At 40.4% G+C, this 19192-nt stretch overlaps 1 protein-coding gene across 2 annotated transcripts in view; it reads right to left on the reverse strand.

Moving 5' to 3' along the window:
* Positions 1 to 9217: 9217 nt before the first annotated feature.
* SLC12A7 (solute carrier family 12 member 7) overlaps positions 9218 to 19192 on the reverse strand; it is a 334571-nt gene continuing 324596 nt past the window's right edge. For both annotated transcript variants that reach the window (XM_073332427.1, XM_073332428.1), the window contains 2 exons: positions 14540 to 14673; positions 9218 to 13891 (listed from right to left, as the gene is read on the reverse strand). In XM_073332427.1, coding sequence (XP_073188528.1) covers positions 13800 to 13891; positions 14540 to 14673 — 226 coding nt within the window. In that variant the 3' untranslated portion in view covers positions 9218 to 13799. The remainder of the gene's footprint in view (positions 13892 to 14539; positions 14674 to 19192) is intronic.

Below are 19192 nucleotides of genomic sequence, written 5' to 3' on the forward strand. Positions count from 1 at the left end.
CTTTTAGTAAGTAATCTAGCTAGGTATCTGTTAGATTATGATTTCTTTAAATGGCTGAGAAAGGAACTGTGCTGAATAGAATGACTATTCCCGTCTGTGTGTCTTTTTTGTAACTTAAGGTTTTGCCTAGAGGGATTCTCTATGTTTTGAATCTAATTACCCTGTAAGGTATCTACCATCCTGATTTTACAGAGGTGATTTCTTTACTTCTATCAAAAGTCTTCGTGTAAGAAAACTGAATGCTTTTTCATTGTTCTCAGATCCAAGGGTTTGGGTCTGTGGTCACCTATGCAAATTGGTGAGGATTTTTACCAAACCCTCCCCAGGAAGTGGGGTGCAAGGGTGGGAGGATTTTGGGGGGAAAGACATGTCCAAACTACGTTTCCCAGTAAACCCAGTTAGAGTTTAGTGGTGGCAGTAGATATTCCAAGGACAAAGGATAAAATTAATTTGTACCTTGGGGAAGTTTTAACTTAAGCTGGTGAAAGTAAGCTTAGGAAGTTTTCATGCAGGTCCCCACATCTGTACCCTAGAGTTCAGAGTGGGGGAGGAACCTTGACATGGTGGCAAAGTGGTGGGATTAACCTGAAATCATTTTGAGATCAATTTGAGATTTTTTGAACTAGAAATACAGAGTTTAAAAAGGTAAATTTTTTTCTTTGGGGCTGCTGGAAAGGAGGTCCAACTGAAAGCAGCTAGTTTTTTCTCTGCTTTGGGGCCAGAGCAGAGACAAAAGGGGATTATCTTTGTGAATTGCAGGCTTTCTTTGCCTGGAGGCAGGGTACTTAACTCCTGCAGGGAAATTCACAGTCTTCCAAACCAGAGTTTTTTTTCCCTAAAAGTAAACGGGGGGCGGGGGGGGGGATGTTCTACCCATTTACCTGGAGACAAAAGTGGCAAGAGGTTTTTTTTAGGATTTTGATTTTTTTTTTGTTTTACAAGGAGCACAGGTTTGAAAAGGATTTTTTTTTCCTTTGGGCTGCTGGTAAGCAGGTTTCCAAGTAGTTGGAGGTTTTTTGCTTTGATTTGGGGCCAGAGCAGAGACAAAGGGAATTGTCTTTTTCTGTAGGCTGACAATCACTATCAGAGAATAGGTATCCTATTCCAGCACAGCAAAATTTTAAAGCCAAGTTTTGTTTATTTTATTTCTAACCCTCGGGTGTAAAGTTAGTTAAAAACAGAGAGGTTAGGATGACAGAATCCACGGCACAACAAAAAATGGAATTAGCCAGATTTCAGCCTGAGGAAAAACGAAAGGAACATGAAAGACAGATAGAACTCATGCGGCTGGAGAAGGAGGTACAGGAGGCTGCCCACAAGAGGGAAATGGAGGCAAGGAAGCATGTGGAGGAGGAGAAGGAAAAAGAGAGGAAGCATGTGGAGGAGGAGAAGGAAAAAGAGAGGAAGCATGAACTGGAGATGGAGAAAGTAAAGGCTCAGCAGAATATACCAACAAAACCTAGCAATCCTTCTCCAGGTACCACTTCCCATCCCAGAAAGTTCCCCACTTACAAGGCAGGTGATGATACGGAGGCCTTCTTAGAAAACTTCGAAAGGGCCTGCCTTGGGTACAGCATCTCTACCGACCAATACATGGTAGAGCTGAGGCTGCAGCTCAGTGGACCCTTAGCTGAGGTGGCGGCTGAAATGCCTAAAGAACACATGAACAAGTATGAATTGTTTAAATCCAAGGCGAGAGTCAGAATGGGGATAACACCCGATCAGTCTCTTCGGAGGTTCAGAGCCCTAAGGTGGAAACCAGACGTGTCATTTACCCGACATGCCTACCACATTGTGAAACATTGGGATGCCTGGATATAAGGAGCCAGTGTTGAATCTCCAGTAAATGCCCTTCCTAATGCAAATGGAACAATTCTTAGAGGGTGTTCCTGAGGAAATAGAAAGATACATCCTAGATGGGAAGCCCAAAACTGTAATCGAGGCAGGAGAGATTGGAGACAGATGGGTGGAGGTGGCAGAGAAGAAGAAAACTGGTCGCAGTTGGAGCGGAGACCAGAAGGGACAACCCCAGACACACACTATTACCGGAGGCCACCCAAAGCCCCACTTACCTCCCAAAGAACCCTCCAGACCCCTTATCATCCCACCACCCCGTTCTCCAGCAACCCACCTCGCCCCAGTGACCCGTCAGCTGGACGATGTTTTAAATGTAACGAGCTGGGGCATGTAAAGGCCAAATGCCCCAAGAACCCCAACAGATTACAGTTCATTGCACCGGAATCACACCAGAGGTCCTCAGGCCCACATACCTCCCAGATACCCTTGGAGCAGAGGGAAACTGTGAGTGTGGGTGGGAAGAAGGTCACCGCGTGGAGGGACACCGGAGCACAAGTGTCAGCTATCCATGCTTCCTTAGTGGACCCCAATTTAATCAACCCAAAGATCCCAGTGACGATTCAACCCTTCAAGTCCAACTCTTTCGATTTGCCTACAGCCAAGTTACCTGTCCAGTACCAGGGCTGGTCAGGAACGTGGACTTCTGCAGTCTATGATGGTTATCCCATCCCCATGCTGTTGGGGGAAGACTTGGCCAATCATGTGAAACGGGCCAAGAGGGTGGGAATGGTCACCTGCAGCCAGGCTAAACAAGCCGTGAGGCCTAGCTCTGTTCCAGAAACTTCTATCAGGACCCAGTCAGAGGTGATGGACCCGGACCCCAGGCCAATGTCTGCAACAGCAGTAGTGGATCCAGTCCCAGAGACCCAGACGGAACCAGTCCCAGAACCGGAACCAGCCGAACAACCAACACCAGACCCATTGCCAGCACTGAATCCAGTACTTGCAACCTCAACACCAGAGGGCCCCACCGAACCTGAACCGGCAGCAGCCCATAACCGTACACAAGAGGCTCAGCTGGAGCCTGAACCCCAACATAGTGTCCAAGCGGAGAGCGGTTCACAGTCAACAGAAACAGCCCCATCCCCTACATCGCTTCCAGAGGGACCAAGCTTAGGTCCACAATCCAATGAGGAACTGATGTCTCCAGCATCAAGGGAACAGTTCCAGACCAAACAGGAAGCAGATGAAAGCCTCCAGAGAGCTTGGACGGTGGCACGGAGCAACCCACCACCTCTCAGCTCTTCTAATCGATCCAGGTTTGTTGTAGAAAGAGGACTTTTATACAAGGAAACTCTTTCTGGTGGACACCAGGAAGACTGGCATCCCCAGAGACAGTTGGAAGTTCCAACTAAATACCGGGCCAAGCTCTTGAGCTTAGCCCATGATCACCCTAGTGGCCATGCTGGGGTGAACAGGACCAAAGACCATTTGGGGGGGTCATTCCACTGGGAGGGAATGGCAAGGATGTTTCTACCTATGTCCGGTCTTGTGACGTATGCCAAAGAGTGGGAAAACCCCAAGACCAGGTCAAAGCCCCTCTCCAGCCACTCCCCATCATTGAAGTTCCATTTCAGGGAGTAGCTGTGGATATTCTGAGTCCTTTTCTGAAAAAGACACCCAGAAGAAAACAGTACATACTGACTTTCATGGATTTTGCCACCTGATGGCCGGAAGCAGTAGCTCTAAGCAACACCAGGGCTAAAAGTGTGTGCCAGGCACTAGCAGACATTTTTGCCAGGGTAGGTTGGCCCTCCGACATCCTCACAAGTGCAGGGACTAATTTCCTGGCAGCAACTATGGAAAACCTTTGGGAAGCTCATGGGGTAAATCACTTGGTTGCCACTCCTTACCACCATCAAACAAATGGCATTGTGGAGAAGTTTAATGGAACTTTGGGGGCCATGATACGTAAATTCGTAAATGAGCACTCCAATGATTGGGACCTAGTGCTGCAGCAGTTGCTCTTTGCCTACAGAGCTGTACCACATCCCAGTTTAGGGTTTTCCCCATTTGAACTTGTATATGGCCGTGAGGTTAAGGGGCCATTACAGTTGGTGAAGCAGCAATGGGAGGGATTTACACCTTCTCCAGGAACTAACATTCTGGACTTTGTAACCAACCTACAAAACACCCTCCGAACCTCTTTAGCCCTTGCTAAAGAAATCTTACAGGATGCTCAAAAAGAGCAAAAAGCCTGGTATGATAAACATGCCAGAGAGCATTCCTTCAAAGTAGGAGACCAGGTCATGGTCTTAAAGGCGCTCCAGGCCCATAAAATGGAAGCATCGTGGGAAGGGCATTCACGGTCCAGGAGCGCCTGGGAGCTGTTAATTTACTCATAGCATTCCCCACCTCCAACCGAAAGCCTAAGGTGTACCATATTAATTCTCTAAAGCCCTTTTATTCCCGAGAGTTAAAGGTTTGTCAGTTTACAGCCCAGGGAGGAGATGATGCTGAGTGGCCTGAAGGTGTCTACTACGAAGGGAAAAGTGCTGGTGGTGTGGAAGAGGTGAACCTCTCCATGACCCTTGGGCGTATGCAGCGACAGCAGATCAAGGAGCTGTGCACTAGGTATGCGCCAACGTTCTCAGCCACCCCAGGACTGACTGAACAGGCATACCATTCCATTGATACAGGTAATGCTCACCCAATTAAAGTCCAACCTTACCGGGTGTCTCCTCAAGCTAAAACTGCTATAGAACGGGAGATCCAGGACATGCTACAGATGGGTGTAATCTGCCCCTCTGAAAGTGCATGGGCATCTCCAGTGGTTCTAGTTCCCAAACCAGATGGGGAAATACGTTTTTGCGTGGACTACCGTAAGCTAAATGCTGTAACTCGCCCAGACAACTATCCAATGCCACGCACAGATGAACTATTAGAGAAACTGGGACGGGCCCAGTTCATCTCTACCTTGGACTTAACCAAGGGGTACTGGCAGGTACCGCTAGATGAATCTGCCAAGGAAAGGTCAGCCTTCACCACACATCTCGGGCTGTATGAATATAATGTACTCCCTTTCGGGCTGCGGAATGCACCCGCCACCTTCCAAAGACTTGTAGATGGTCTCCTAGCGGGATTAGGAGAATATGCAGTCGCCTACCTTGACGATGTGGCCATATTTTCGGATTCCTGGGCAGACCACCTGGAACATCTACAAAAAGTCCTTGAGCGCATAAGGGAGGCAGGACTAACTGTTAAGGCTAAGAAGTGTCAAATAGGCCTAAACAGAGTGACTTACCTTGGACACCAGGTGGGTCAAGGAACTATCAGCCCTCTACAGGCCAAAGTGGATGCTATCCAAAAGTGGCCTGTCCCAAAGTCAAAGAAACAGGTTCAATCCTTCTTAGGCTTGGCCGGTTATTACAGACGATTTGTACCGCAATGCAGCCAAATCACCACCCCACTGACAGACCTAACCAAAAAGAAACAGCCAAATGCCGTTCAGTGGACCGAAAAGTGTCAGAAGATCTTTAACAAGCTTAAAGCGACACTCATGTCTGACCCTGTACTAAGGGCCCCAGACTTTGACAAACCGTTCCTAGTAACCACAGATGCATCCGAGCGTGGTGTGAGCAGTTTTAATGCAGAAAAGACCTGATCAAGAATTTCACCCTGTAGTGTTTCTCAGCAAAAACCTGTCTGAGAGGGAAAGCAACTGGTCAGTCAGTGAAAAAGAATGTTACGCCATTGTCTACGCCCTGGAAAAGCTATGCCCATATGTTTGGGGACGGCGTTTCCACCTGCAAACCGACCATGCTGCACTACAGTGGCTTCATACCGCCATGGGCAATAACAAAAAACTTATTTGGTGGAGTTTAGCTCTCCAAGATTTTGATTTCGACATCCAACACATCTCAGGAGCTTCTAACAAAGTGGCTGATGCACTCTCCCATGAAAGTTTCCCAGAATCAACTGGTTAAAATCGTTCTTGAGATGTGGAAAATATTGTTAGTCTTTATGTACTTGGTAGTATATTTAGAGGTGCATGTGTCTTATTAACTCTGTTTTTCTTAGAGCTCCAGGAAGAAATCCCAGCCAGCATTTCACCCTAGCTGAGATTTTGGGGGCGTGTCATAAATATAAAGGAAGGGTAAACCCCTTTAAAATCCCCCCTGGCCAGAGGAAAACTCCTCTCACCTGTAAAGGGTTAAGAAGCTAAAGGTAACCTCGCTGGCACCTGACCAAAATGACCAATGAGGAGACAAGATACTTTCAAAAGCTGGGAGGAGGGAGAGAAACAAACGGTCTCTGTCTGTCTATATGCTGCTTTTGTCGGGGATAGACCAGGAATGGAGTCTTAGAACTTTTAGTAAGTAATCTAGCTAGGTATCTGTTAGATTATGATTTCTTTAAATGGCTGAGAAAGGAACTGTGCTGAATAGAATGACTATTCCCGTCTGTGTGTCTTTTTTGTAACTTAAGGTTTTGCCTAGAGGGATTCTCTATGTTTTGAATCTAATTACCCTGTAAGGTATCTACCATCCTGATTTTACAGAGGTGATTTCTTTACTTCTATCAAAAGTCTTCGTGTAAGAAAACTGAATGCTTTTTCATTGTTCTCAGATCCAAGGGTTTGGGTCTGTGGTCACCTATGCAAATTGGTGAGGATTTTTACCAAGCCTTCCCCAGGAAGTGGGGTGCAAGGGTGGGAGGATTTTGGGGGGAAAGATGTGTCCAAACTACGTTTCCCAGTAAACCCAGTTAGAGTTTGGTCGTGGCAGTGGAGATCCATGGACGACGGATAAAATTAATTTGTACCTTGGGGAAGTTTTAACCTAAGCTGGTGAAAGTAAGCTTAGGAGGTTTTCATGCAGGTCCCCACATCTGTACCCTAGAGTTCAGAGTGGGGGAGGAACCTTGACAGTGGTAAATAATTAAAAGGATACATCACTGATTCAGAGCAATCTGGACTACTTGGTAAGCTAGGTGCAAACAAATAATACGCATTTTAATATGGCTAAATATAAACATATACATCTAGGAACAAAGAATGTAGGCCATAGTTACAGGATGGGGGACTCTATCCTGGGAATCAGTTACTCAAAATACGATTTGGGGATAATGCTGGGTAACCAGCTGAAGTTGAGCTCCCAGTGTGATTCTGTGGCCAAAAGTGCTAATGAAATTCTTGGATGCATAAAAAAGGGAATCTGGAGTAGGAGCAGATAAGTCATTTTACCTCTGTATTTGACACCGATGCCACTGCTGCTGTAATCTTGTGTCCAGTTCTGGTGTCCTCAATTCAAAAAGGATATTGATAAATTGGAGAGGGTTTAGAGAAGAGCCATGAGAATGATTAAAGGATTAGAAAGCATGCCTTATAGTCATAGACTGAAGGACCTCAATCTATTTAGCTTAACAAAGAGAAGGTGAAGGGGTGACTTGATCACAATCTAGAAGTACCTATAAGGGGAACAGAAATGTGATAACAGAGGGTTCTTCTAGCACATAAAGTTATAATAAGATCTAACGGCTAGAAGCAGAAGCTAGACAAATTTAGACTACAAATAAGGTACACATTTTTAACAGTTGAGTAATCAATCATTGGAATAATTTAGCAAGGGCCATGGTAGATTGTCCATTACTGGCAATTTTTATATCAAGATTGGATTTTTTTTAAATGATATGATTTTTAAATGATTTAAATGAAATTTCAAAGAATTATTTCCTGGTTAATAGTTACCTTCCATCTCACAGGAGAGAGCTTATTGCCCACTTGTTGGGCCAGGTACATTTGTCATTTACTTAACTTTCAGATTACCTAAAATATGGTATCATAGGATTTTCAGATAATAACGCTTCAAAAGGTGAAAATATAAATAATTGTGATTTAATTATATCTCAACTTTTGGAAATATAAATGCAATCTTCAAAGACATCCTATGTTTTGTAAGAATGTGTAAACAGTCAAAAATGACTTTAAATAAATCATAAGTATGTTACAATACTCATAGTCATAGAATTTGAGATCAGAAGGGATCACCAGACCACCTAGTCTGACGTGTATATCACATGCCACCAACACCACCCAGCACTCACACACTAATCCCAACAACTAAAATTAAACTAAGGCTATGTCTACACTACCACTTATGTTGGTATAATTTATGTCACTAGGGGTGTGAATAAGCCACCCCACTGAGTGACATAAGTTACACCAACCTAAACACTGGTGTAGATAGTGCTATGTTGGAGCTTCTCCTGCTGACATAGCTGCCCCCCGCTCATTGTGGGTGAATTAATTAAGTCAACAGGAAATCTGTCTCCTGTCGGCTTAGAGTGGCTATGCTAGAGAGCTTACAGAGATGCAGCTGCATCAATGCATTATAGTCCTCAGGAGACTAAACTATTAAGTGCCACAAGCAGAGAATAGAAGGGATGGAGGTGCATTAATGCCCAAGGGCCCTGCAATGGAAACTGATTAACTGAGATGTACCCAGACGATCCTGGCAATCAGTCTGCACTCCATGCTGCAGTGGAAGGCCAAAAACTCCCAAGGTCATTGCCAATTTGCCCAGGGGCGTGTGTGGGGGGATTCTTTCCTGTTCCCACACATGGTGCTCACAAACAAATAAATTACTTTAAATAAATCATAACTATATAATTTCAAGTATATTAATTAATATGGTAATAAACTGCATTTCTGACTCTGTGTAAGAAGAGTAGGAGTGCAATTTTTAAAATTCCTAGCTATATGGTAGAAATTAGCTTCTGGGCATGCTATGCAATATTTTCTAGTTGTGTAGCTCCAAAGTACTTTTTGAAGACTGGTAATCAAAATCCGCTCTTCTTTGAAATGTCTGTGTTTACTTAGGGAAATTAGTTGTGTTTTCCTCTTCCATTAGAAAACTGTGAACTATATAGATTAAAAAAATAAAATAATAATAATATAATAAAACAAATACTTGTGGATGGGTATAATAGTCTAAGCAGGGTTTTAATTTTTATTAGTCACTCTATACAGGGAATGTTTTTCATCTAATCACACATGTGGTAAGAATTCTACCCACTCTATTTGGCATTACTCTTCATGAATTATTTGCATCTACATCTATTTATATTACATGGATTGACTTAATTTAGCTGTGTTTTGCTTTTGTTTTTTTAATGTAGCAGTTTATGTCATTTGGTCCTGCATTGGATTCAACTTGTGAAAAATTCTGTATGTTCTTGTAATTTTTATTATTCACCAGTCTTTTTTTGTCAAATAATTTTATATTTAAATTTGAAACGATACACGTGACATCAATCAAATTACTTGGTTAGTACTGACAGAGCTTAAAGTATTGTGTATCTTCCCCATCAACTGTTTTTCACATGAGTATCAACAAGAATGTGTAGTACAGACAGTGGTTTCAGACAGTTTTATTTATTTGTGAACACCTACACAAACAAAGGGAAACATTGTCATTTCTAAACATTTACAAAAGTTTTTCGTATAGCGATAAGATAATGATCTTGCAAATATTTTAGTACAAACAAAAAATAACCTTAGGGTAACTTAGGATATCTATATCTGGCAAGTACTTATGCTGTAATACCAAAATGTTCTTTTCATAATGACAGGTTTCAAAGTAGCAGCCATGTTAGTCTGTATCCGCAAAAAGAAAAGGAGTACTTGTGGCACCTTAGAGACTAACCGATTTATTAGTCTCTAAGGTGCCACAAGTACTCCTTTTCTTTTTGCAAAATGTTCTTGTAGCCATAATTCATTTTCTTAATTTTCATAACTATTAGTTTCAAGGATTGTGACTTTCATATTTGAAAAAAAAATACTTATTAAGTTAAAAGCCATATTTGCATACACTGAAAAATGCTGCACTTCGATGTGTACCCCTAATTCTTATTAATGGCTAGAGTAGCTTATGGTATTGCATCCAAGAGAAGATGGATTTCTTTCTGCTATTTCAGAACCAATAGTTTCTACATTCTTTTAGGTACATATTCATAATCACCACCGTGCACTTCAAGCAGGGGTGTGGTTGTCTGGCTGGCCAGGAGAGGAGGGCAAAGCTTTCTGGCATTTTCTGGGGGCAGGAGGGGAGACGTAAGACTGCTGGAAGAGCAGTCAGCATGGTGGATGACTGCTTTCAGGCTGTGGGGAGGAGGGGAGACGTAAGACTGCTGGAAGAGCAGTCAGCGTGCTGGATGACTCACCACCTAGTAATGGGGGGTTTAAAAAGATCAGTATGGGCTTGGCCACTCTCTTTACCTGGAACAGGCTGGGTAGCACCCATCCTCCCTCCCTCCCTCATTATGTAACAAATATGCCAGGTGTTTAGCTATATCTGCTGTGGACACTATGCTAGCCGCCCTGCTAAGGGGGTCTGGGAAGGAATTTTTCCCTTACCACCATATTGGCCTTGTGCAGTGGGGGGCTTTTTGCCTTCCTTGCAGCAGGTTCAGGTGGGCTCTGTTCATGCACAGGCGGTAGGCCATATGTCGCAACTCTTTATTTAACTGTATAGAGGATGTTCAGTGCAGGTACTCCATAAATTAAGGCACAAAAGAACGGAAAAATGGCCTGGAAAAGGAATTAAGGAGAGGTGCTTGGTAACTGAGCAAGCCGGGGGGCAGTTGGGGACTCCTATGATAGGTACAGCAGAGAGCCAACGCCCCCATCATCATAGTCCACCTTAACCCTTCCTATGAGGGGGGGTGGTCGGTAAGGTCCCGGCAAGGGAATTACTGGAAGGACCTGGATGAAAAGGGGGACTTGGAAGTCCCCCCAGAATTGGCTGGAATTGGTAAGGTCCCAGCAAGGGAATTGTTGGAGGGACCTGGATGAAAAGGGGGACTTGGAAGTCCTCCTGGAATTGGCTGGAATTGGTAAGGTCCTGGCAAGGGAATTGCTGGAGGGACCTGGATGAAAAGGGGGGGAGCTGGTGGAATTGAAGGGTCCCGGCAGTGGATCTGTTGGAGGGACACACATTTTGCACCTGCACTGCACATTTTTTATTCACTGGGTTAGTCCCAGACATCTATCTAGGAGTCTAGGATGTGTGTTTCAGTTATAATATTGAATGAGCTTTGGTATACATAACTACTTGACCACATACTCTAATATTCTAAACCAGAGAACTGAAAAGAAAGCATAAAACAAAAAATGTGCAAGTTTAGACATACTGCAGCAAAACTATTGAAGATATCTTTCAAAACAGGGCCTGGAATGTACAGCATTTACTTCTAAGGTTGCTATAAGTGTGTGTAAAAATATTTCTTTATAGAGACTATAAACAGTAAATAGTATTGTACAAACAAAACAAAATGTAAAATGAGTTGATAAGTAGAATACATTTTATAAGCCATTTTTATCTATGACTGAATATATACTTCATCAATGAAATTTGTGGAAAAAATGATTTAGCTGAAATGCTTACTGAAAATATATTGGCAGATCTATCATTTAAAACATGAAATTATGTTCCCTGCACAAAATAACAAACATATTTTATTTTACACATTGCACTTTGTCTTTAGTGTAATTATGCCACATCCCTTAAACTAGTATAGTCCCTAGGTGCTATTGCAGTATTTGTGGCCAGATATTTTCAGTATCAAGAAACACTGGGCAGTGACAAATAGTTTTAAGATGTAATTTATAAACTTAATTTTATGGCCAGTCATAATGCACAGAGGTGTATTATTAACAAAAAGCTGAAAAATACTATATAAAACAAATATTTACAAATTTAATAGTTTACTCCCAATTCAGTTGGCAAAGAAATTCTTCATTTATGTATTTTATAAAAAAGGTCAGTTTTCAGAAAATCAGATTTTCTTTCAAGAAATAAAAATAATGAAAAGAAATAGGGTGACTGTCCCTGCATTTAATTTAAAGCAAAAGACTACACTTAACTGGTCAAAGTGAGCCTCCTTATTTCCTACACTTCAGTTTTATCATTTGAATTTGACTATTGCATGCCGTATGTCGAAAATCATCACCCATCACAAGGCAGAATCACAGACATATGATATATAAATGCCCTACTGTCCCTATTCTCTTCCCCATCACTTGCTATATCCATCATCTAAACAGGAGATAGCTAAAATTCTCAAGTCCTGGTTTCAGCTCTCAGACTGCTCCAAAATGCAATAGCCCCCAAGGAGCCATTCACTAACCCTGGGATCACTGGAATGCAGTGTGCTACAAGCATTAAAGAACTGTGTGTGAAATAGTAGGTAGAATACCTTCACCTCCATTTGGAGATTATCCTTACATAGCAGCGGTGCAAAGGGGGTCATACATTTTTTTTATAACTTAGTAAAGTCAGCAAAGTTAAGTTTAGATGAACATACAAAAAAGGTAATGTAAAAGAATTATAGTAACAAGGAGTCTGGTGGCACCTTAAAGACTTACAGATTTATTTGAACATAAGCTTTTGGGGGTAAAAACCCCACTTCTTCAGATGCATGGAGTGAAAATTACAGATGCAGACATAAATATACTGATACATGAAGAGAAGGGAGTTACCTCACATGTGGAGGACCAGGGTGGATGTAATCCACTCCCAATAACAGATGAGGAGGTGTCAATTCCAGGAGACTCAAAACTGCTTTTGTAATGAGCCAGCCACTCCCAGTCCCTATTCAAGCCCAAATTAATGGTGTTAAATTTGCAAATGAATTTTAGTTCTGCTGTTTCTCTTTGAAGTCTGTTTCTGAAGTTTTTTTGTTCAAGTATAGCTACTTTCAAATCTGTTATAGAATGTCCAGGAAGATTGAAGTGTTCTACTGGCTTTTGTCTTTAATAATAATAATTTCAAATTTTCCACCTAAGCAGACAAAGCATCGATAATTTTGATGTGAGGCCAGCTCTAACATCACACTGCCATACACAGATGAGGGCCCCCGGCTCAAGTCTAACATTTCACACTAGCAAGTTTTTAATTTCAAAAAACCACCCCCACATTCCACTCCCAAACAAATTATTTAGCATCAGCTTAAAGCTATACATTCAGCTCCAACACAAAATGAGTGTGGGGTGTAAAGAATGCAGAGGAAAATGAGTTAGGGCTTAAGCTGATTTCAGATTGCAAGGCAGAAGTTCTTCAGACCATATGTGTGTCTTCGTATGTTGTCTTCATATGTTAGCCTTTAAATGTCACTGGACTCCACTGAATGCATCCAATGAAGTGAGCTGTAGCTCACGAAAGCATATGCTCAAATAAATGTGTTAGTCTCTAAGGTGCCACAAGTACTCCTTTTCTTTCTACTGGACTCCTTGTTGTTTTTGTGGATACAGAGTAACACGGCTACCCCCTGATACTTGTCACCATGCAAAGAATTATAGTAGTTAGTAATGGCTGAATTGTGAATTTTTATTTAACCAATTTTGAAAACAGGTAATTCCTTTTATGTCAAATAATTAAATATGTCAAATGTTTGTACATATTTCTGAATCAATATGAACCAGGAGACCTAAGATGAAACTGTGATCACAACAGTCACAGATGCACCACAGCAGCATTTGTCAAGAGGACAAAATAATAAGACCAGGGTTTCTTGTTTGAAATATTTCATATTTTGTTGATAAACTTGGAAGGTTTTAACATAATTTAATTATCCTTTTGTAGAAGCAAAATAATACAATTAATGTTACTAAAAATGCAGATTCTGTTTTTTCTCTGATTATGCACATTTAAAACATTAGTTGCTACATCGGCCATAAAAATTACCTTTCCCTTCTTGGGTCTCACACCAAGATTGCTTAAAAAAATACCCTCCTGATATTTAGCATTTATTTAATACTACAATATATAAATTTCTTCTATAAAGATAAATCTATGTAGTAAATAATTTCAGATAGATTCCTTTGAAAGAAAGCAGAACACATGATCAGAAGATTCAGCTGGTGCATCATTTCAAGTACACAGGTAATTTCATTTCAACTGTTCAAATTACCGCAGTTAATCTGTTCATATTCTGTAACAGCATTAGGAGTAAATGGTGATCACTTCACGTCCACCACCTCGCACTAAGAGAACTCTGTTCAGACCTTCTGTCAAAACTTCCAAAAACTCCATGTCTGGAGGACAATCAAGTCAAGGTTTTAAGATTATAGACAAGAAATAAAACAACCTTTAAACATAATACTAAAAAACCCTTAATAAATTGTATTCCTGCATCCAAAGTGCAAGTGCAGCAGCTGCATCCAATAACTTGCCTAAAGCACCTAACACATTCATCTTTCATGAAGTGCAGCCACAACCATTTTAGGTCCCAGCATGCAAAGAGCCTCCCAGCTCAGATCACGAAGGAGTAATAAATGTTGGGATCTATGTAGGCACCCCAGAAATACTAATAAATAGATAAAATTGGTATTAAACTCTATTATTTTTATCTAAGCATTTTAGATTAAACTGAACCCAGAATACGAGTGTTATCATTAAGCAAAGACAACATTCTCCCCCACTACTTTTGGTTTCATGAAAACATTCTGCAAGTGCTGGTCTTAAAGGCATAGGTCTCTCTAGTTAAAATACAAACAAAAAAGCCACAGTACAGACAAAAAAAGCACACAGCCCCTATATACATATAAACAGATATACACATGCTCATTCTACTCATTCATAGCAATAACAACTTTAATTTATGCAACTGTTGATCTATATGATATTGTTACTTTTTTGTAATATAGTATACTTCACCATTAAAACAATAAAGCATAGGATACAGTTTTCATCCCCTTTTTTGTTTTTAGGAGGTCCGGGCATATTCAATAAAACTAGCTGAGCATGTTGTGACTTATTTAATATTACTCCATTGAGCTTCACAGCAGTGTGCATTCTTCTCACATTTGACTGATTCCTAGTACAGAAACAAACTTTTCTACAGTAAAAATGTTATTGTAACCAATAACTATTTTAATCTGTACACCACAGATAAATTTGTGAACTATGATAATTAGCTGAAAATGTCATACTTGTAATAGAAGGAGATGCCTAAAAGGATTAAACTTAGATCTCAGTACATCTTAACTTCTATAATTATAGTTACTCATTTATTAAAAATCAAGTCCAATTTTGATGGTTTATGAAAGAAGGGCTATAATTTTTAACTTAAAATTGGTAATACTTTCCTTCAAAATAAAATGAAATCTAAACATGAGTACTGCTTTCAGGACAATTTCCTTGTAAGTGAAATTTAAGCCAAGGAGTGGATATAGATTGATAGAGATTCCTAGAAATCTAATTGAGGGAAGAATGCAAAACAAGGATTTATAATGGAAATTCAGACACAATCTTTGTTATAGCATTTCTAAATGCACTGTAGCAAGACTCTGCAGATACAGTGGGATTTCCCTTAAATTCCTTTGAAAATCCCAGCATAAGTTAAACGAGTCATACTATAAAATCTTTGAATGAAATTCAATTCATAATGGGAAACTATATGAGAAAGTAGCAAAGTGGTTAGTTGTTGGCAATAACACCCAAAGACACCACCAGTCTTAGCACTTAGGATGGAACAATCCCATGCACTTCTACAGACTAGGGACCAAATGGCTAGGCAGCAGTTCTACAGAAAAGGACCTGGGGTTACAGTGGACGAGAAGCTGGATATGAGTCAACAGTGTGCCCTTGTTGCCAAGAAGGCTGTGTAAGTAGGGGCATTGCCAGTAGATTGAGGAACGTGATCGTTCTCCTCTATTCGACATTGGTGAGGCCTCATCTGGAGTACTGTGTCCAGTTTTGGGCCCCACACTACAAGAAGGATGTGGAAAAATTGGAAAGCATCCAGCGGAGAGCAACAAAAATGATTAGGGGACTGGAACACATGACTTATGAGGACAGGCTGAGGGAACTGGGATTGTTTAGTCTGCAGAAGAGAAGAATGAGGGGGGATTTGATAGCTGCTTTCAACTACCTGAAAGGGGGTTCCAAAGAGGATGGATCTAGACTGTTCTCAGTGGTAGCTGATGACAGAACAAGAAGTAATGATCTCAAGTTGCAGTGGGGGAGGTTTATGTTGGATATTAGGAAAAACTTTTTCACTAGGAGGGTGGTAAAGCACTGGAATGCGTTACCTAGGGAGGTGGTAGAATCTCCTTCCTTTGAGGTTTTTAAGGTCAGGCTTGACAAAACCATGGGCTGGGATCATTTAGTTGTGGATTGGCCCTGCTTTGAGCAGGGGGTTGAACTAGATGACCTCCTGAGGTCCCTTTCAACCCTGATATTCTATGATTCTATGATTTAATCATTCTTTTAATTAATCTCACAATGGTTTTGTTATGACATTTTTCTCCTTGTTGTTTGTCTCTGTCTCTAGAAATAAGTTATATGGACAGGCTTCTGAGTTCACTGGTGTGAAAAGATATAGAAATGGACATAATAGATACAATGACCAGATATCAGAATTTATCAGGGTGTCTTGGGTATTGCAGAGCTGTTCCATTTTTCTGAGTAGTCCTATTGAAATCAGTTTTGTCCTGGCTTCAGTAAAAATTATTAGACATCTTGGGTGACTTCCACTGTGCTGCTCAGTGACTGCCTCTAAGATCTTTGTTTTCCACATAAGCAGATATCACTTCTGCTCCCACCAGCCACAAGAAAGGTGCTTACATTTTGCTTACAAATGACAGGCACACCTGTCATCTAAATGGCCACAACTGAAGCTTTGAAACTCTATGCAGACCTTTCATGGTATGTGGGATCTTTTGGAAGGAAGCCCCCTTCTCAAGCAGCGATGATGTCTTTTGTCGATGGGATTACTGCTGTGCTGACCTATGCTAATTCCCATATGTTTTTATTTAACATTGTAGTTTTAATGAGATATCAGAGTTGCATTTGGGTGATGAGGCCCTGGCATGCTGGTTTGACTCAAGGCCCTGGCAGAGTGAGGGTTGTCTGGCAGGCAGAAGAAGGCTATAGCTCATTCTCTGGGACTCCAGAAAAGCTACCTTATAAATACAGCATCTCTTGGACTTGGCTTGGGGTGAGGGAGGGGGAGTAAAAGAAGGGAAAGGGACTGTCCATGTGACTCTCCCTCCCCTCAGATGCCTTCAAATTACAGCAAAATTGTGAGAACAGAATTTCTCATCCAACACGTAAGGTTTTCCTATAAAAGGGATATCTAACATGAAGAAATTATTAATTGGAGAAGTTGTTGGATAGGAACTCAGTGAAGGTGACAGATGACTGGCACTTTCTGGAACAAGAAAATACAGTAGAACCTCAGAGTTAAGAACACTAGAATTATGAACTGACCAATCACACACCTCATTTGGAACCAGAAGTATATAATCAGGCAGCAGCAGACACACACACACACACACACACACACACACACACACACACAAAGCAAATACAGTACAATACTGTGTTAAACATGAACTACTAAAAAAAAATAAAGGGGAAAAAACATTTTTCTTCTGTATAGTAAAGTTTCAAAGCTGTATTAAGTCAATGGTCAGTTGTAAACTTTTGAAAGAACAACCATAACGTCTTGTTCAGTGTTACAAACAGTTCAGAGTTATGAACAACCTCAATTCCCAAGGTGTTCGTAAGCCTGACGTTCTACTGTAGTTTGGACTCAACTTTTGGGATTCTCTGTAGTTTAAAGGATAATGATGTGAGAAGACTGTAAAAGAAAATGATGGATTTAGTTAGGAATTGATTAGGGCATGAATGAGGATTAGAACAGAAGCAGTCTCAAGGATAAATTATGGCAATATATCACCAGCTGTGATAGGCAGATTAATAAAAAAGGGAGATGTATAATTCCAAGGTTTGTGGCTTTGGAAACAAAGTTAAAATCCAGATAAACCACATGATTTTATGCCTGTAACCATCAGCCATATTTACTAGGACTGTCAATTAATTGCAGTTAACTCAAGCGATTAATGCAAAACAAATTAACTACATGAAAAAATAGTTGCAATTAATCGCAGTTTTAATCTCACGGTTAAATAATAGAATACCAATTTAAATTAATTATAAAGATTGTGGATGTTTTTCTACATTTTCAAATATATTGATTTCAATTACAATATAGAATACAGTGTTCAGTGATCACATCATATTATTATTTTTATTGCAAATATTTGCACTGTAAAAAAGATAAACAAAAGAAATAGTATTTTTCAATTCACCTCATCCAAGTACTATATCATGTACAATACACCTCATCCAAGTATCTCTTTATCATGAAAGAGCCACTTACAAATGCAGAATTTATTTTACATAAATTCACTGAAAAGGAAAACAATGTGAAAAGTTAGAACCTACAAGTCCACTCATTCCTACTTGTTGTTCAGCCGATTGCTAAGACAAACAAGTTTGTTTACATTTACGGGAGATAATGCCTACTTCTTATTTACCAAGTAGCGGGCAGCAATATCTATTTACTATTTACCCTATTCCTTCCCTACCTGTTTGCCATGATCATTGATTGTGTAATGTTTAAATTTAGATTGCAGGATCTTGGGGGCAAAGATTACTTTTTCTATGAAGAGCCTAACACATTTTTGGGTGCTATCAAACTAATAATAATAAGATTAATTTGGATACACATTTTTTTAACCTGAAGGATTTACTTCATTGTTTACAATTCTGTGGAAGTAATTATGGTAGCTAGAAGATGACAAAGAGTGAGAGAGAGAGAGAGAAATCAAAGATCATAGAGAGAGAGCTACAAAGTCAGCAACAAAAGACAGAATTCGGTGTAAGGTAGAGGATGTCTTTTAGCACTTCTGTCAAAACAGAGAAAACCCAAGAACAAAGAGAGGAGGAAAAGTAGAGTACTTCTAGTGGCTCCATCGGGGTGGATAAACTGCCTCTGGACAGCTACATGATCTGGTTTTATGAATCTGTTGGTAAATTTATTTGCTTCCTATAGCCCAAATGAAGAGTATGTGTGTGGGGGTGGCGGGTGGGGGGAGGGTTGTATTGTACAAGGAAATCTACAGTTTACCAGTTGGGAAATGCAGGCTTTTTGAATAATACAATTTTTTAACAAGTCTCAGTCTCATTTTTTCAGCCCACAGTGCCATACAGTAGCATAATCATAATTAAAATGTTTAATACATACATTCAGTGTTCTAAGAAGAAAATTAGAAAAAATGAAGGTCACTTATTTTGCAACCAAATACTGTCAGGTTTTTAACGAAAGATTTTGCTACTGACTACATTGACCATCATTTTTGAGAAACTTATATGTATACTATGAATTACTCTGAAATAAAAAACTGATAAGGTATAGGAACTAAAACAGAAAAAGCTGACAGGAAATACTATGCTAATTATATTCACATGCCAAATCACAATATGTGCACAATATGCATACTGTAAATCATGGGAAGCAACTACTTTAAAGGAAACATGCAATAATA

This window comes from Lepidochelys kempii, chromosome 2 (assembly GCF_965140265.1).
Source record: "Lepidochelys kempii isolate rLepKem1 chromosome 2, rLepKem1.hap2, whole genome shotgun sequence".
Lineage (NCBI taxonomy): Eukaryota > Metazoa > Chordata > Testudines > Cheloniidae > Lepidochelys > Lepidochelys kempii.